Below are 20403 nucleotides of genomic sequence, written 5' to 3' on the forward strand. Positions count from 1 at the left end.
AGACCCTGTCTAAAATGGAAAAAAGGATGGGGACGTAGCTCTCTTTGAACAGTGCTTACCTAGCATACATGGAGTCCTGAGTTCTGGTCCTAGCACCATACACACCAAGTATTGTGACTTCCTCCTATGATCCTGAAACCTAAAAGGTAGGCAAGAGAGTCAGAAGTTCTAGATAATCCCAGGCTACATTGTGAGCTTGAGGCCAGCCTGAATTATATAAGACCTGTCCAACAACAGAGGAGGAGGAAGAGGAGGAGGAGGGGAAGGAGGAGGAGGAGGAGGAAGAGGAGGAGGAAGAAAGGGGGAAGGAGAGGGGGAGGGGGAGGAAGAGGAGGAGGGGGAGGGGGAGGAGAAAGGGGAGGAAGTTGAAGAAAAGAAAAACAGTGACATGACTGAGTGAATAAAAGCATTTGCTACCAAGCTTGAGGACTTGAGTTCAATTCCCAGAACCCACATAGTAGGAGAAAACCAACTCCTACAAGTTGCCATGGGCCCATGCAATAAATAAATATAAAATAAATTTGAAATGAAGTTAAATTACAAGCAAAGAAGAAAACTGAATGTATTGGGAACTTGTAGCTCTCTCACGAGTGGGGAAGCGTAAAAAAATGATAGGAAAGATTCTTTTAGACAGATCCAGAAAATACACGCATAAAGACATTAAAAATTGCATGTTCAGCCAGGTGTGGTAGTGCACACCTTTAATTCCAGCACTCAGGAGGCAGAAGCAGGTGGATCTTTTGAGTTCGAGCCCAGCCAGGTCTATAGAGTGAGTTCCGGAACAACCAAGACTACACGGAGAAACTTTGCCTCAATAAACAAAACAAACAAAAAAAATGCATGTTCTGGGCTAGAGAAATGGCTCAGCAGTTAAGAGCACTGTTGCTCTTACAGAGGACCCGTTTTCAATTCTCATCACCCACGTGGTGTCTCACAACCGTCTATGTAAAGAAACACCATGCCTGCTCAAGGTAGATGCTAAGGTACCTCCTTAGCATGTGTGAGACAAAAGAAAAAATGTTAACACTAACATCTTCAGGCTTATAGCATGCTCCTAGCATACTTATTTATGTGGTGAGGTCTTGTTGATATTTGCATTGATGAAAATCTTTTCATACACCAAAAGAAATCATCATACCTTCTGTTAGTAATTATAATTATCAATTATTCTGTTATATTTAATATTAGGAATCCAGGAAAGATACTGAAGCTTGAGTAAAGACTGTGGGTCTCTATGTAGGAGACAAGAAAATTATAATACTGTAGGTCTGACATTCATAGAATTCTCTAAAGTAGTGTGCATGTGTAAGCATATAATGTGTATGTGAAAATGCAAGCACATGTCTTCCACCATGTGTGTGCATAGGTCAGAGGACAGCCACATGTTGGCCTCACCTTCCACCTTGTTCTTTCTGGTTTTGCTTGATGCTGTGTATGCCAAGCTAGCGGGTCCACACACTTCTGCATCCAGGATTCCTGTCTCTGCTTCACATCTTGCAGTAAGACCACAGGATAACAAATGTGAGCTACCATGCCCTGCTTTGTGTGAGTTCTGGGCATTCAAATATAGGTGTTTTACCCACTGAGCCATGTCTCCCACCCTTAAAGAAGTACAGTGTTCTCCACATTCAAGATAAAAAAGCCAAGACAACTAGCTCACTGAGTTCACATAGCTGTTAAAGAGCAGAGCTGGAGTACATTTCCAGGCTGTGTTTTATAGACAGGATCTTCTGCCTTGTCTTGATCTTCTGGTCCTCTTGCCTCTGCCTTCTGACTTCTGAGACTTCAGGTGTGTGCACTGGTTCTGGCCTGCACCCCAGCCTCAGAGGTAGTTTCGGGGGTGTGTTGTTGTTTATGAGAGTCGCTCCAAAGGTCTCGATTCTAAATGAGGAGCCTGTCGTTGTCAGCTGGTTGCCTGTGAGCCTGTACTTGTGAAGTGAGTGACCTGGAGACGTGGTTCATAAAGCTCGCTGGATCTGAGGCCTGGCTCCACCACAAGCTCCTGTGAGTTTTAACTGTTCCGAAACCCTATCAGATAGTTGATTATCAAAATCATTTCTATTATTATTATCTCTACCTATGGCAGTGTCTTTTTGACACTGTTATTCTCAAGTCTTTGGTACTCACTCATGTGTTCTACTGAAAAGAATAAATAGCTGCACTGAGAAGGCCAAGCTCCATTGGATGAGCAGATCATGGTGTTAAACCAGCAGCCACCATCATGCTATGGAGAAACAGCAGGAAATGCATTTGTTTCAAGGTATGTGTGTGTGGAAAGCCTTCAGAAGTTACTAAGCTTCCAGAGAATGGGCCGCACTGCCTTGCACTGTTTAGGCTTCTGTGGCTTGAGGGTATGTTATGAGTGTGTATGTGACTAAGGACTAGTACAAAGCAGTATTCCCCTCAGTCCTCATAACCTAAATAGGATCGAGATAGAGATATCTATGGGGATAGAGATAAAGAAGACATAGGAGCATAGGAGGGAATTATGTTGTTATTTCACACTTAATTAAGCTGGGCCCAGAAATCTAATACTGAATGAGCTCACTTAAAAATTTGATTTACAAAGTTCAACTTGGGGCTAGGGAGATGGCCTAGTTGGTGAAGTGCTTGGTATGCAAGCATCAGGAGTCAAGTTTGGATACCTAGCAGCCATGTAGAAAGCCACCATGTGTAGAAAGGCTTGTACCTGTACTACTAAGACCTGAGAAGATGTGAACAAGACCCCTGAGGCCTGCCAACTGGCCAGTCCAGCTGTGTGTTTGCGCTCCAAGTTCAGCTGAGGCTGAAGAAGTAAAGAGGAAAGCTGGAGAGCTGTTTGTGCTTCAGGGATTGCTCAGTGGTTAGAGCACTGGCTGGTCTTCTAGAGGACTGAGGTTTGAGTCCCAGCACCCACATGGCACCTCACAAGGATCTGTAACTCCAGTCCCAATGAATCTAGTGCCCTCTTCTGACCTCCATGGACACTGCACACAGATAATACACAGATATATATGCAGGCAGAGCACCCACACACATAAAGTAAAAATATTGTAAAATTAAACCTTTCAAAAATGTATTAATACACCCAACATTTACCTCTAGCTTTAACATGCATCCGTGTGCACCACCAAATGAACATCCATGTGTGTACACACACAAACACAGAGTTAAAACATAACTAAATAAAACATAGTCAAACTCATCCAAGAAGAAAGAAAGTAAATAGTTTTTACCAGAGACTGTTTGTTGGTGTCCTACTTTGGTTTCTATTGCTATGATAAAACACTTGGTGAGCAAAGAGTTTATTTCAACTTACAGGTTACAGTCCATGGTTGAAGGAATCCAGAGCAGGAACCCAAGGCAGGAACCTGGAGTCAGGAATCAAAGCAGAGAATGCTTCTTCCTGGATTGCTCCCAGGCTCATTTTTGAGCTAGCTTTCTTATGCAGCCCAGGAAGCTTGTGTCCTAATGTTAACTAGTTATCAGCTTAACTCAGGCTTGATCAGAGCGGCTACTGAATGGGAAGTTCCTGTGTAGGTATTGCATTGAGGGGTTGAACCCTCTCATTTTGTGGTTTTTGCTTTTGGTTTTTGGTTTTTGGTTTTTTGTTTGTTTGGGTTTTGGTTTTGGTTTGTTTGTTTGTTTGTTTGTTTGTTTTAACTGGGAGCCAAAGTCTTCCTAGTGCCATATATTTGCAGACTTAAAAACTTCCAGTCCTAGGCTGAGGTTGTAGCTCAGTGATAGAGTGCTTCCTAGCATGCGAGAGGCCCTAGGGTCCAGCACCAGGGTCAGGATGGGGACACTCCATGTTTCCCAGCACTTGACAGGCAGGGGCAAGAGGACTGCCCATGTCCAAGGCCAGCATGCTTTACATAGTGAGTTTCATACTAGCCAGAGCTTCATACAGAGAAAACAAAAGCAGAAAATACCCAAGGTGTGTGCTTTAAATATGGTAAAAACAAGATTAGCAAGATTTCTCAGTAGAAGGAGCCTCTTGCCACGCCTGATTTAAGTTCTGTCTCCAGGACCCAACGATGGAAAGAAAGAACTGACTCTAGCAAGTTGTCCTTTGACACCTACATGGGCACTGTGATATGCACATGACCACACAAATAAAATACAATTTAAAAATGCTTTAATGCTGAAAATCCATTTTCCCAGTGGGTTTTTCCCAGGAAGCTTTTGTCTTTTATATTTTATTTCTCTTGTTGAAGACTTTTTTCTTCATACTACTTCAAATTGTACTTCAAATTATGATTTCATATTTTTACTTTCTTTAAATAACCAGTAAAGAAACTTTTAGATGTATTCTATTAAATACCTGTGATTTTCAGTCTTAAAATATCTCTTCCACCTTTTAATAGTCAGCTGTATCTCAGGATCTGCTTTCTTCTTGCAGTTTCCGAACTCACTAGATGTAAGTGGCCAGTCATTCCCAGTGGCTATGGCTATGGCTGTCTTCTGTCGATAACAATGACACTTTTTTTCAGTTGCAGAGATGTGTTGTTCTACTGTTACCTGCATTTTTTTTTCACCTTTTCTGCTTATTACCAATGGCACGCTAACTGTATACTCATAAGCTCAGCTCTCTCTGATCATACTGTGGGACAGACTCTGAGCCTTTTTGGAAGTGTCCCCAGTTCCTAGCTCCACACCATGCCTACTGCCAGGGCCCTCTTGGTGCCATTAGCATGGCTTGGCTTGCATTTCAGTCCTGTGTGCTATACTGAGGGCTTTCATAGGTCTCCATGTTCTGTCATACGAAGTTCATAGTGACAAGGCACTGAGTTCTATCCTTACCACTACAAAAGGGAGAGAGGTTTAAAAGGTTCAACCATTAGAGATAGACAAGGGGCTCAATTAAAAAAATAATAATGTAAAAAACTGAATTGAATAAAGGCCATCATGGATACAAAGTCAGGGTGACTGTCATTCAAGATGGCTGATATTTAACTGCCTACAGGAACCACACAGTATATATAATAACACATTATACTTGGTGGGTAAGGATGTGGGGGCGGGGCAGTTCCAAACAGCTTAGGAGGACAAGGAATACATGACCAAAATTTGTATGAAAAAAAAAAGATAAAAAAGAATTGGGCTAGAAATAACCTTTTATAACAAGCATAAGAATTTTTTCATGTTTATTTATTTGAGTTTTGTGAACATGGGTATATATGAGCTTGCTATGGCAAGCATGCAAATATCAGAGGATATATCTACCATGTGTGTCCCAGAGATTGAACTCAGATGTCTAGGCTCATCTGTAAGTGTCTTTAGCACCTGAGCCATCTCTCTGGCCCAGTTTAGTCTAATCCACAAGATTCTCAAAATGAATGCAAGAAAATACTAATAAAACATTGTTTTTACAAGATGTCTGTAAAGCTTATGAATGGGCAGATTCCTGAACAACTTTAAGGTGTGGTTTGGTTCTATTGCCATCAAAGTTTTAACCAACTGATCTTTTTTTAAAAAATGAGAGAACAGAGTTGGGCAGGTAAGGAATTGGGAGGGGGGGTAGGTTCTGAGAAGAGTTGAAAGAGAGAAAAAAAATGTTTAAAATTTGTGTGAAAAATATTTTTGATTAAAAGAATTGAACTAGAAAAATGGCTAAATGAGTAAAGGCACTTGCCACCAAGCATGACAACTGAAGTTCAGCCTGGAACCCACATGGAGAAAGGAGAGAACTGACACTTGAGTACAGCTCCTTACACACTACACACACACATAGATCACACATCACACACACAAAACATACAACACACACACAACACATGCACATACAACACACACAACTAAATGTAATAATTTTCAATGTTGAATCCTTATGAAAAGATATGTCTAGAAATTTTGACATTCCTAAATACACAATTTATGTAATTATATGTGTGTATGCATGTATGTATGTGTGTGTATATATGTGTGTGTGTGTATACATATGTATATATATATATTTTATATAATTTTGTTCAACTGTTTATGTCCATCTCACATTATTCCTCTGCCATGTCTAAGAGTCACTTTTGAGTCATTTCCATGATGGGACTGTAAGAGAGCTTTAAGACAGAGAGACTGTCCAGCACAAACCAGAAAATAGGGGCAAGCTCGCGGGGTGCTACCCATCTGTAGAGGAAGCTTGAGAGTCAAGTGTCCTCACTCTGAAGCGCCTAATTGATTTCCAAGTAGACAGTGATCTGATCTGTGAATGGTTTCTAGAAAAGTAACTCACTGTGTTTCTTCCTGCTTGTGAAATGTGTTCAGTGTCCCTTAAAATAAATAAAACTTTAGCATTGGTTAACTTTGCCAAATGCCTACCTGTCCATGGTTAGGGCAGCTACACACCTGAAATGCTTTTAAGGTCTCTAAGCAGCGTGGGCCGGGGTGTGAGTCAGCGAGAGAATGCTCATGTACCATTAATGAGGTCCAGGGTCTCAATCAGTTGGAACCTTACTCCTTTTTATATTAAAACCTTGAAAACCCTGCTTCTGAAAAGAATAAATGAAAACCACAAATAAATTGTTGGATGAATGAGTTCCTGAAAGAAGTCAGAGCTTAATGTTCAGTCTTTTGTGAGCTGGAGTATAAAAGTGGTTGCTCTCCTTGGCTATTAAACGCTCACCCCATTCCTCCTGCGGCCTGCACAAGCAGCTCTCTCTGTGGACTGACTCCGCTCCCAAGCCTCACTCACACACTCATGTCTCCAGCTCTTGTCCCTGGTTATTTGGTGTTTTTACAGTTCATACTGCAGCTACAGTAACTGATTAAAGAAAAAACTGATGTTAAGACATTTGATATCCAAAAGGATACCTCATTCCTACAGGAAAATAATACAGACCTCCTTAAGGATATAAACTACATAGTTTATATGCTTGTTGCTGGCGGTTATAATAATTTTAATGTGAAAACTCGTTGTTCTTTGTGATGTCCTTATTGGTGAGCATTCCATTTCAGCAGATGTACAATGAGCCTTTAGCTCAGATCTTCTAGTCATAGCTTACCCCACAGTAGCCTTCAGTCATCTGTCTTGCATTTTTCAGGTTTTGAAACTAAAAAGAATTTAGGATTTACAGGAGTGGCAGCATTCGCTCTGCAGTGATGAAAATGTAGTTGTAATTTTAAATTTAAAGTAATTTTGAAAGAAGAGGTAGTTACAAGGTAAGGTAAAACAAGAGTAAATGATTTATGGGCATTTTATAATGGCAGTCTTCATTTTAAGCTACAGTGTAAAGTGCTTTATTCTGAGATTAGGTATTGTGGCAGAAGCTAACACTGCCTTTTCTATTGCAGTGCCGGAATACAACCTCTTTCTTTCTGCTCTAACAAGACTGCTCCACCACCACAGCCCACTCTAAGTAATTAAATCAAGCCTTTGTACTTACCGTATTCTCCTCTAGTGACGGTACTAGATCTGATTATATGCTTCATGCATATTCAAAGTACCTCGCTGACAGCTCTTTAATGAGCTCTTACTTAATCAGTATGAACAGTGTTCATCTTGTTCTTTTTTTCCTCGTGCATTAGAGCTAGGAACAGTTGGGAAAAATGAAACATCCAGCATTCATTTGAAAAATATATTGTACTTTGAAAAGTGTCTAAGCGGAGGAAGTTGCATTCTGCCCTTTAAAAGTCTGATGGACAAATTGGATTACTAGTATTGGATTAAATAACAAATGGTTAGAGGAGAAATGAGAAAAGCTCACTGTGATCAGAGGCTTTAATATTTTTTGTTGCTTATAAAGCTAAAGGGGTCTTTAACCAGTTATTAAAGTCAGGATTAATTTGTAATGGTTCAACTTACTGGCTTTTAAAAGCTTTTAAATTTAAAAAATTTTAAATCCCTATAAACAATAGTGTACTGATATGTTAGAAGAAACTTTTTTTATTAGTGTAAATTTCTATCACTTTATACTACCTCAGATAAGGACAAATGATACAGAATGTTTTTTTTTTCCAGTGAATAGAAGTAAGCTGTATAGCAATGTGTAAATGTATCTGTAAATATTGTTAGGTTTATTTCCTTTTGAAACATGGGAGTTTTATTATTATTTATTTCCTAACAATTACATTGGTATCTTTGATTCTTACCTAGAAATAGAAATATGCATTAACAAGAAAATCACACAGTTCCACATCAATATTGTTAAACGTAGGAAGCAGGGTTCCACTGAAGAGAATGATGTCACTGTAAGAGTAGGCTGGCTGCTTCTAGTGCAGCTTCAGTTATAGGTAAAGTTAAACTCAAAACAATGTTTTCATGTGTCTGTATCTTTAGAAGCCACTTGGATTATGAATACAAGAATTGGATCTTTAATCAGAAAATGAGGTATCTTAAATCTACGCCTATTAATATTGCACACATGTGTCAGTTCACTGATCAAAACGCTTCCACCGGGGTACATTTGGCCTTTTTCCAAACTGCAAGCTTTTTCTCAGCTTTTTCTTTTTACTCTTTCTTCTTTTGTTGCTTCCCAGGGATTTGTGCCTATCACTGCCTGTGTCACATGACCAGTGTCAAGACATCACATGGTCCAAACTGAATACAAAACCAACTACCCTAAAGGAAAGATTAAAAGTACTGTAAAACAATAAAGACTTTTTGAGTCTCTGAAAGAGTCTATCTTAGGTCATCACACGTTGAGGTCTAACAAAGTGAAATGACCAGTACCTCGTCACTGTTCTTCCTGATGACAGGCAGCATCCTGAAGTTCATAAATTTCCCATAATTTATAAAGTCAATATTTAGTCAATATGACAAAATACACAACAGGTTATTTATATATCATCTCACTAAAGTGAAAAAAAAGTCTGTCTGTAGACAGAGGGTATGCATGTGTTTAACAGACATGGCAGTTTGTGCCTGAGAAGAGCAAATGTCTGTGACAGGGCCTACTTTTTAAGGAGTTCTAAAGTGAGGAGACTGAGTGCTAATATTAGACTCTTTAAAGACAGTGATATCTCTGTATTGTTTGAAATGTTTAAATAGACTCAGTGTCTTCAATTTGTAAATGGAACTATCACACTTAAGAAAATGTAGAGAATGGTCTTTTCAGGGATGTTCAATTAGACATTTGAGTTTATCCTATGAATGTTGTACAGCAATTGGCCTGTTAATATTAAATAATGGGTTAGCAAAGCAACAAAACAACCATTGATGAAACTTGGAAGGGAAAAAGAAGGGAAAGGATTGCAAATCTGACCTGGTATAATTTGAAAGGTGTTTTTCTTCACTACACACGTGACCTGCAGGTCACCGCACATGACCAGTATCAAGGGGTATGTGCTATAACCGTAATCCTGTGTGGGGAGCAGAGGCAGAGCTGACTGTAAAGTGCCTCTGGGCTGGAGTTCCTTCACAAGCCAGATGTCAGAATGTCTCTTTAATGAAAATTTTAAAAATACTCTATTCTCTGTGATGATGTTTTCCACAGAGAGCCATATGTCTTCCTTGTAGTCTTGTTGTTTACGGTACACTTAATGACGTGTAAGTAGTTTATCTTTTAGAGTCAATGAGCCCTTGTGGTACACACACATAAGGTATTTTACTTTCCAGGAGGAAAACAAGAGGTCGTTAAAAGTAAAAACTTTGACAGCGTCTCTGGGCTTCTCTAGTCTCCCTGCTAGCCTGAACAATGCTCATAATAGTTTTTATTAACTCAAGACCATATGCCTGTCAGCACCCTGGATTCCTCACTGAAATAATAGCAAGTCAGCCTCTGGGAGGGTTAGAAGGTGAGCCTTCTGTTTAAGGTGATTGGTGTTAGTATGTTCCACAGGTAGGTTCAGAGGACTAGAACTCAGGCTGCATAAGTACCAGCTCTGGAAGACCAGCTTCTGAGTTTTTAAATACTGCTCTGTTTCAGGCCTGGAACTGAGTCTTGTAAGCAGTTTAGAGCACCTCAAATATTTTCCAAGTGAAAAAGTTGTCCTGAACTGGTTTTTGGCTTGCAGGGTGTCACATAACACTGTTCTTTGTGATCTGCAGGAAGGAACACGGAAGAAGAGGAGGCTATGATGCAGGAATGGTTCATGCTAGTTAATAAGAAAAACGCCTTAATAAGGAGGATGAACCAGCTCTCCCTCCTGTGAGTATCCAGCCTTACACTAGCCAGTCTGGGGCTTCTGTCAGGGCCTTCTTTAGGTTTTAATATTTACTAAGCTTAATTTTTTTTCCTTTCCTTAGAAAGTCAGTATATAAAAATATTCATCTGAGCAGTAAGAATTTGCAGATGGACTGCTAGACACTGGGGAAACGTGGTTTTTAAAATCATGAAACAGGGAACAATTTTTGAGTATAAAGTATTTTTAAATTTTTATTTACTATTGTATGTGTGTGCATGTGTGTATGTGGGGTGCGTGTGTGTGCATGCATGTATATGCGTGCGTGCATGTGTACATGTACATGAGTGCACACTACAGTGGCAGTATGGAAACCAGAAGACAAACTGTGGAGATAATTCTCTTCCTCCGCTTTATATGTGAGTTCTGGAAAACAAATTCAGGTCGTCAGCCTCAAGGCAGGGCCCTCCGCACCTTTTCACCAGCCCCCAGTCATGTTTGAGAAATAAATCCCTTGTGCAGAAGAGGATTAGCTTTCACTTGGGTTTAGTGGAACCCTCCAGAAAAGTAAAACTCAAGTTTGTTTTTAAAAGTCTAAGTTTAAAAAATAAAAGTCTTTTAAAGACAAAGTACATTTATTATGTATAGGTCATGTTAATATAAATTCTGGGATAAGAAATTAATTACTCTGAGTATAGTGAGCGAAGTCTGTGGAGACAAGTCCACATACAAGCATCTGAGCCTTCAACATTTAGTTCACTGGAGGGGTTAATGTTCACCCTGATCTACTCATTAGCTAGCGTTCCTGTAGTATACCAGTATTGTGGGCCAGCTTACCATGTCTTTATTTGGATGCAAAACCCTAAGTTTATCATTTTTTTCCTTGCCTGAACCTGATGAAAACCTGGACTTGTCTGTGTTTTCAGTTTTCACTGAGTTCACTCATTTGTGTTTCTTCTTTCCACATGAGGTTTTCAGTAAAAGTATTGTGAACTATGGATAACATTTTACCACAGAGCCTTATACCTGGCAATACAAGCAACATTTAAGAGTGCAACTGCTTACCTTTAAAGTGTCCCTTTGCCATTCTGAATGGAAGGAAGAAAATAACACTACCAAGCATTCAACTGAGGGAGGTTTGGGGTCTGTATATCATTTGTTTAGAGTGGCTTAAAGTTAAATAGCAAGTCAGTTATGACTCCCAAAATCAATGTGAACTCAGGAGGTTTTTTTAAGGGTTTAATGATTTAGTAATTAGCATATTGATGAACTTTTTACCACTTGCCTAGGGAAAAAGAACATGACTTAGAACGAAGGTATGAGCTGCTGAACCGGGAGCTTCGGGCCATGCTAGCCATTGAAGGTAAGGGCCTGGTAAGCTGGGCCATGCTAGCCATTGAAGGTAAGAGGCTGGTGAGGGCTGGGAGGTGCCAGCTGTCAATGGGATTTAAAGTGTGCTATGCATGTTTGGTTTAACTAGGTCAGTTCTGTTCTGTACCTACAGAAGTTGCATGTGTGCCTTGAAGACAGAAAACAGTATCCAGAAACTAACTTATAGAGTTTAGATAGCTAATCACTGTGTTTACTATTAACAGAACTTACTTTTTGAGTCAGTAACAATACATTTCTATAAAAGATAAAATGTATGAGGTAACTGATTTTAGTTGCATTTTGACATGCATTTTAAAGTTGTTTCCATTGAGGGGCTTCAATAAAGATTCATTGTTTTGATTACTTATGATCAGGATACTGTAGTTCTTTTCTGGTTTCCTTTGCTTTGTTTTTAGGCAGGGTCTCCCTCTTTATCCCAGATTGGCCTACAGCCTGGCCTAGAACTCAGTGTTGTAGCCCAGAGTGGTTGCCATCTCGTGGAAGTCCCCCAGCCTCAGCTAGGATTCCAGGAGTCAGCCGCCACACCCAGCCTGTTATGCTTCTTCAGGCTTCATGCCTGTTAAGTAAACATTTGGGCAATGATTGGTATAATAAGAGAAAATTAAATACTTGCACACTTTTGTAAGGCATTGAGATGGATGGTGTAGAAATGCTATGCATAGTTCAGGTTGTATGTGAGCATCAGCTAGCTCAAGTTTAGCATTTACTATATTTTTTTAAGTTCTGAAGTGTTTTATAATGCTCTTCTTATATCTCTTGTTAAAAATGCCTTATAGTTCAAAGATTTTTGCTTAAAAGCTAATCCTTTGGGCTCTGTAAAATAGATCTTTTGTCTAATCAATGCAAATTGATTTTCCTGTTCTATATTGACCTCTTAACCCATTGACTGTCCATGGTAATTTCGTTTTCACCTGATAAGGTACCTGATCCATAAGTCAATTCTAATTAGTTCAGAAACTAGAAATTTAAGTTTGTAAGTGAAAGCCAAGGGAAGACTTACATTCTTAAAATATTTCACAATATATTGCTTTAAAGTAAGGCCTATTTTTCAGTGACCTTGTATGCTATAGAAGCTTTACTTTAATTACTTTCCTATCTATAATCTCATTTGATAATATCACTGATAACATTTGTATATCTTCATTTTAAAACTCAATTTACTTTGCTTTTAAAAGCTTCACTTAGCTAATTGCCTTCAAATGGCTAAATGTGTCAAATATCATTGATAACTATTAAATTTTTCAAAATTATTTTAGAATGTTTATGAAATTTGCCACTGCAACAAAATGCACAAGTACACGAAATGGTATTTTTCCTTTAGATATAATTTTTCTAGTTATAGTAATTTTTTTTAAAAAAGAGACAAGAAAGCTAAATAGTTGAAAAGTAGATGCAGCAGTTACTATATAACTAGGATATATGTATAATGTATCTGTATATAATATATAACTCATTATACAGTATATTCATTATACATTACACTCAATGTAAAGTAGTCTTAATTTGTTTTTATATCCATCTTCTTCTGTATAGAAAGATAAATTGTCCCTAAAATACAGCTTTATACAGTATAATTGGCTTTTAGGGCAGAGATGATATACTGTTTTTATTCCCCAAACCAGTATTATTACTAAATATGCATTTTATAACACCCTTACACATGGAAAATATCCCAGTTTCATTGGCCATCTGTATGTGTAGGCTTAGAGTCTACCATTTGTTCTGCCTTAGGTTCTTACACATAGAGAGGAGCAGTGAAAGCCAATTTTAAAAAACTTTAAATGTAACTATTAGTCTTTTGCGTCCCCTCCACATCCTCTCCTCTCCAACACACAAGCATTTTAAATTGCATTGTTCTCTATGAGACTGTGCTTCAAGTCTCATGTGTCACTGTGTCAGTTTCCCATTAAGAGAAAAGGGGGAGTCTTGAGGAAAAGAACAGCCTGTTGATTGCAGACAGAGGCGCTTAGAGAGATGCCTGACTCAGTAGGATAAGCAGGACATCGGCAGGGCTGCCCTCAGCATGGACATGTGAACTTCAGCAGCCTTTTCAGACCCCAGAGCCAAACATGGGAAGAGACAGCAATAGCCCTATGTTGTTTCCCTTTATTTAAATATGCACTGTCTTCTCCTTACCTATAGTTATAAACCAAAACCTTCCCAAGACACTTGTGCTCAGGGCATGTGCCAGCAGGGAGTAACTATAGCACACTGAAAGAACCGTTTATGGTGTGAGAGCAAACAATTATGATATAATAATAATAATCTCTATAGTTCATCCTTCCTTCTGAGAACCCAGTATCACCTTCCCTCCTCCCTGAGCTGTCCTGTGGTTGCCACTCTCCTGAGCTCAATCTCAAGACGCCCTCAAGCTAACAAACACCTTGCTGATACTTTTCTATAGTTTTTGTAGCTGTTCCAGATTATTTAGTGCTCCCTCAGGAAAGACAAAGTCATTTCTGCATACATTGTGGTGGGCTGTTTAGAGAGGGGCATGTTCATTTTCTGCACAAGAAATGGATCTTCTCTAGGATTTGTACATCTTGATTTATTCTTGGCTTAGAGTTTGAAGTGGGTGCTCTTCTAAAGGGATTTATGCATAGGTTCACTATTTTTGTAGTTATGGTTTATATGATAAGCTTTTTATATTTAAAATCAATATGTAATCCTGTGGAGGAGCTTATCCCCTAAAACCCCATTTGTAAATCTATTTTAGCTTTGTTACACAGCACAGCCACAGTCTTCCATGGATTGATTAGGCTCCACAGTGGAATCCTATCAATGGCCTGTTCTGATGATGAGGCAAACTCTTTCAGGATTGCTAGTTGACTGGAACTAAAGATAAGGCTTGACTGCAATCCCCCAATGTGCTCTTTACAAAACTAGTCTTAATTTTCATCAAAGCACCAGGCTTACTTATAGTGGCTAGTCTGAAGGTTTTTACCAGAACTTTAGGTCTTTCTGTTCAAGTATTTATACATATTTTTCTTGCCCCCCTACTTTTCCCATTAATTATCAACTTCAGCAAATAAACTGAATCAGAGCATGCACAATTAGCCCTATATATGAAAAAGAGGTTTTTTTCAAATTAACAAACGACCCAGTTGAGATGGACATAAACAGAATCTCTTTATTTCAACACTTTGGCTCAAATGCTGCGTCAAAACGTAATCCTATTTGTTGTGAGAAGATATGGCTTCTGTACCAAAAGTACACTGGAATCTTTAAATTAATCAGAACCCACACTATAGTCTCTCCAAGCTAAAGTCAGTTCACCTAGCCACTTAGCTGTGACTGGCGCTGTAGCTGAGCAGTCCTCTCCTTCAGTTTATAACGAGGTAATTCATAAAATACATGTGACATATCCAGGTGAACCTATTTGAAAGGATCTTCAAAATTTAAGCTTGAACATACCTGCTAATCTTGATTAATGTAGAATGTAATATTTTTAAATGATCAAAATAGTTTACTAATTTCTCAGTTGGTGTTCAACTATATATAATTTTAGTATATAGGTGTATATATGCAGCATAAAATAATTCCTTCCTACCACAAGAAACAAAAGTGTAGGTTTGCTAAGATAAATCTATTTATTGCACCTGGGTATTTACAGTAATGACAGTTAACAGCAAAAATCCACCAATTTTATGTTACAGTATTTTAAATTCTGATGTCAGTTAACTTTGACTCTAAAAATGTTTTTTTTTAAAACTACCTAAATATTTTTCAGTTTTAAATGTTTTTTCAACTATGGGGAATGTTGTTGAGATAGGAAAAATGAGATATACAAATATTCAATTTTTCAGGGATTACATATTGTTAAATTTTAATTTTCCAATGTTAATTAAATCCTGGCATTTTAAATAATTAAATAAAGCCTTTTTAAGTAGTCAAGTTCAGGGGAGTGATTCAGTAAGAATTATGTATTTGTTATTATTTTTTTCTTGGTTTAAATTTTTAATTTAGATTTTTATGTATGGTGGAGAAAATGTGCTTCCTGGTTGTAAAATTACCAAAATATCTTAAGGCAAAGAATTGTAAATCTTACACCTGTAATCAGAATTTTTTTATTCATTAAAACTACTAATTTAATAATTATAAAATTCAGTCATAGTTTTAGGATCTTTTCTAAGTTAATATTTCAAGAACTACAGTGAATATTAAACTAAAACTGTCTATCTTAAGAATCCTTCCAGTCACAAAGCCTGTTACCTCACTTGCTCTGGAGAGTAAGACCTACTTAAGAACAAGAACAGATTAGAATATTTCCAACATTCCTGTGTCCTTAGTCACTTGGGTCCAGAGAGTAAAGCCGATAGGTTTTGGCTTCTCTGCACTTCTCTTACTGTTAAAATTCAGACATAGTTTTTCTATGTTTCCTTCTTCCTTTCCATGCTATAGGATATTTTACCCTTTAAATGAGAGCATAATCATAGTCAGTCATTGAATATCTTTGTGTTTGTGATGTTTTGTATGGAATGTGGATCATTAGCATGGTGTGTGTAATGTGTGTATTTTTGTGTTTGAGCTTATAAAAGGAGCAGTGATAAAACTGAGTTACCGCCCAGCTGTCTCCAGCGTCACTAACCTTTACTGCATGATGATGCATCTAATTTTTAATTCGTAAATACAAGATAGCATTCCGTGTGGCACCATTTGCTTTCATAGAGCTGCTGAGCAGTTTGCGGTCTTGAATAAATTTTGCTTTGGAGGGGGGAGGGATTTGAACCAGCACATTCTTGTGTGGTTTGTGAAGATTCACATGGTAACCAGCATAAGCATTGTTAGGTTTATCTGAATAAGCACCAGCCATGTGAGTTTTAACATGATTTCCCAGAGCAATGGAGAGAGAAGAGAGAACCCCGAAGGATTGCACTTGTCTGGTTTTTGGAAAGTGTGTTTGCTGGGGGAGGGGGGCTGTAAGAGTCAGTGGCCAGGGTGCCTCCCCCACACACACACCCTTAAAGCTGGTGTCCCGTTTCCCTCCAGGTTCTCATTTGTTCTGCTATCTCCCCATCATCTACTTCTTCTTTTCATTGTTTACCTTCCTAATGAGGGAGGCGGGGTAGACTGGGGCTTGATTGACAGCTACAAGCCCTTACAGTCTGGCCAGAGAGCAGTTGGCTTTGGTTTCAAAAGTGTTTTAAATGTTAGATTGTGGTCCTGTTTTATCAAGTGAAACTGCTGCTCATCTTAAGGAAATTATCAGAGCTGAAAAGGTTAGGTTATGTATATCACGGGACACTAAAACTGGCAGAAAAATGGCCGTTCACCCGTAGAAAAAGCACTGCCCAGCACATTTTCCGACCTTTTAACATGGGAGTTTGAAAAAGAAATATGTGGGGTTTTTCTCCCCTTTGCAAGAGTGCTTCGATTTGAAACCACCCAGCAAATGTCTCCAAAAGAAAACTGGCTGAGATGCCGTCGAGAGCTGCAGTGTAATACTGCAGAGCACATTTATTTTTTTACTTCAAAGAAAAATGCTAATTAGCCGATTCACTACTTTTAAAGTTATTGTGAAGCATATGGCGCCCAGTGTGAGATACATCCAACTGCTAAAATAGAGCGGGGAGGAAATTAGCGAAGAATGGGCTGTTTGGGGTGAGAGTGGGGGCGGGGAGGAGAGTAGGTTCTCAGGCAGATTCCCCAGCCCTTTCAGAAGGATTTTACCAGCCTTTGCTTCCCCGCCTCCTCGTTTACCCACTCCCCCAGCCTCAAGCCCTGGGCCAACCTCTTCAGGACTCAGCTCCCCTCCCCCACTCTGCCTGAATTCAGGTACCTGCCTTCCGCCTGGCCACTGGCTCACACCTGGTTTCCAGCAGGCTCCTAACGTGCAGCACCAATAAGTATTTACAAAGTAGGGTTTAGGGCATGAAACCCTCACCCCCTCATCAGGCCCTCCCAGCAAACAGTACCCAGTGGTCCGGTTAACAGGGTTTGCTGAAATTTTAGGAAACTGGATTAGGCGGGAAGGGGAGGGCAGGTTGCGAGTGCTCTGAGCCCCTAAGGGTGGTAACTGGCTTCCCGCCCCGTGCAGACTGGCAGAAGACCGAGGCCCAGAAGCGACGGGAACAGCTCCTGCTGGATGAACTAGTAGCCCTGGTGGACAAGCGAGACGCCCTTGTCAGGGACCTGGACGCCCAGGAGAAGCAGTGAGTGGGGCTGTGTGGTGTGGTCTAGGAGAAGCCACCGGGCAAGGGGACAAGAAGTTTATAGAAAGTTCATTTTGGGGATCGGAGAGGGCCGGCGCCTTTGTGCCCCTCTTGCCGCTAGGGATCCAGATAGTGTGTACGATGTGCTGCTCTCCCGTCATGAGGAAAAATAATTCTGTCTTTCCTGTTTGTCTAACATCCAGAGCCGAAGAAGAAGATGAGCATTTGGAGCGAACTCTGGAGCAAAACAAAGGCAAGATGGCCAAGAAGGAGGAGAAGTGCGCCCTTCAGTAGCCTTGGACCAGACCTCTCCCAGCACTTCAGGCTTAGGTCCCCAGGCCAGAAACAGACTGGTTGATTTAAAACTTTTTAACATTTTGTTTAACTGGATTGTACTTCTGGAACGCCCCACCACCACCACCAATTTCCTCTTCTCCAGATAATACACAGAGCTCCAGATAGCTTTAAAGACTCTTTGTGAGTTAATCATGAAATCATTTTTGAAATCCTGTGAAGTAGATTTGCCCAGACACCTTGTGAATGATTGGTAATGAAGATGCTAAAGAAACTGTCCAGACGGGGGGTGGGGAGGCTCCCTGGTTATCTTCCCTTCTGTTTTGGATGAGAATTTGAAACATGTTTGTTGTAGTATTGTTGGTAATAGCGAAATGACAGTGGGTGGGTGGGACAAGGGGAGTAAGAAAATGTCATGAATGTTTTTTCCAATCCTGCCGTATGTAACACTGTTACTTAAATCTCAGAGTTAGATCATATTCTGTGTATTGACGAAGCTGTGTTCCATTTGCCAGTGGGATTTTCTGCAGTTGTTTGTATTTCACATAAAGATAATAAAGTTCCTCTCTGCTCTCCTCAGAGGACGGCCCCTTAAGGTAGCCCAAGACAAACCTCCAGGTTTGAAAGGTGAGCTGGAGAATGGCTCTGATGGATGTGCAGCACTTTACAAAGACAGTTCATCATCTGATAACGCGCCATCTTTTACTCTGAATAATTATTTATTACATCTTGCTTGGTTCCTACTTTTTGTTGGGGCTCAACATTGGCTCAAGAATGCTGTTAATATTTATTCTGTATTGAAAAAGTCTGTCTTGGCACTACAAGTAAATATCCCATTACATCTTCTCTAGCATAGCACTGTGTGTTTTGTGAAAATGGTTATGTTTATTTATTACAATACTGAGTCATATATAAATTTTCAATAAAAGCAGAAACTTTCTTACCTTAAACCCTGCCGCTATTTATTTCCTTGTAATGAATGCTTGAGTGGAAGTTTGTGTATCCGTAAGACTTTCCATGTGGAATGCAGCCCAGGACACTGGACTGTGTTTGGAGCTGACATAGGTCCAGAGGAGCTCTGAACACACAGAAGGCAAATTGCAAAGTCATTAGTCACATTCTTAGTGAGTGTAAGCTGTCCTTTGGAAAGAGTCGTCTCTCTGAAAGAGTCCAGGAGATGTACATAGTTCCACACCACTGGGGGGAAATGCATTGTGATGAATTTTTCGAGTCCTATGTAGGAGAACTGCGTCCCACCATAACCGCAAGTCTGTAGGTACTGAAATAGAAGGGAGCGGGCTACGGTTGGGGGAGGGGTTGTGTGGATATATGCATTTGAGACGGAGGAAAGAGAATTGTAGCAATTTCTATGCCACGGGTAAAAGTGGGCTCTTCTATATGGGGTGTCCGAACAAAGAAAGCTCTTTCAACAAGTCCGGAAACTTAAGGAAAACACTGGCATCTCAGGCTCTCTCTGTTCTCTCTCTCTGTTCTCTCTCTCTCTGTTCTCTCTCTCTGTTCTCTCTCTCTCTCTCTCTCTCTCTCTCTCTCTCTCTCTCTCTCACACACACACACACACACACACACACACACACACAGGCACTCACTTCACTCGAAAAGTATGCTGCCATTTCCAATTATTCGTCTTTCAAAATGGTAAAAACTTGCCACAATTCCCTGATGGCAAAGAATTTTCTTCTTTTTCTTTCTGATGAAGTTATTGGAACTAAATGAAATCGAGTCTTTGTCCTCTTTATGAGAGCAGAACAGCAAGACGCTGCTCTCTGGGGAAAATTCAGAATCCAACCCAACCCAGGTAAACCGGTACTAGGAAATTCACCGCCCGGAGCATCCTGGGGCTCGGTTTAGGGTGGATTGGAGATACCTTCCCTTTTCCAGGGGCCTCTCGGAAAGGCGCTTTCCCTTTCTCCCAAGCTACCCCAAACCTTCGAGGTGACAAAACTCCCCTAGCATTGCTAGTGATTGGGGGCCCCTCCTGCTTGGTTCCCAGCCTCTTGGGACTTCCCTCCGCTGCGCCCGAACGCCCCTCAGCGGCGGCGGAGCACGGACCGGGACCGCGGGGTTGGGCCGCAGCCTGGGAGTCGCGTTGCCGCAGCTCAGCACAGTGCCCGAAGTCGGGCTCCTTAAGGCAAGCTAGAACCGAGCCGGCCAGGGGAACTCGCTCAGTGTGAAGAGACAATGGGTCAGGGCTGTGGGGGGGATGGAAGCGTTTTATGGAGGGCGGGTGCAGAACTTTCTCTTGGCCAGGGGTCCAAGCCCCTTCTCAGTCCCAAGTGTTTCTAGTGTCACGCCACTCTACAGTGAGCATAAGATCACTTAGATGCTGCACCCAGGTTTGGGGCCCGCTTCTGGCCGATGGGCCTTAAGCTGAGCCATTGCCACCATCATCAGCCCTTCTCCAACGCTGTCCCTACTATGCCTTTGAGAGAACCTTCGAAGCTTCTGGTCCAGCGACCTGGACATTTGCCTAGCAAAGGCTGCCTCAATCTTCTGAGCTTAATTCAAG

The 20403-nt window shown here is 40.4% G+C and overlaps 1 protein-coding gene across 5 annotated transcripts in view; it reads left to right on the plus strand.

Annotated features, from left to right (window-relative positions):
* Ehbp1 (EH domain binding protein 1) overlaps nucleotides 1-18254 on the plus strand; it is a 269903-nt gene extending 251649 nt beyond the window's left edge. For 4 of the 5 annotated variants that reach the window (XM_028778114.1, XM_028778121.1, XM_028778127.1 and 1 more), the window contains exons 19-22: nucleotides 9965-10064; nucleotides 11328-11401; nucleotides 17468-17582; nucleotides 17786-18254. In XM_028778114.1, the coding sequence (XP_028633947.1) occupies nucleotides 9965-10064; nucleotides 11328-11401; nucleotides 17468-17582; nucleotides 17786-17876 (380 nt within the window). In that variant the 3' untranslated portion in view covers nucleotides 17877-18254. Of the gene's footprint in view, nucleotides 1-9964; nucleotides 10065-11327; nucleotides 11402-17467; nucleotides 17583-17785 lie in introns of those variants that run through there. The other variant, XR_003712756.1, reaches the window with a different exon arrangement.
* Nucleotides 18255-20403: the final 2149 nt, after the last annotated feature.

The sequence above is a fragment of the Grammomys surdaster genome, unplaced genomic scaffold (genome assembly GCF_004785775.1).
Source record: "Grammomys surdaster isolate TR1022 unplaced genomic scaffold, NIH_TR_1.0 67, whole genome shotgun sequence".
In the NCBI taxonomy this organism is placed as follows: domain Eukaryota; kingdom Metazoa; phylum Chordata; class Mammalia; order Rodentia; family Muridae; genus Grammomys; species Grammomys surdaster.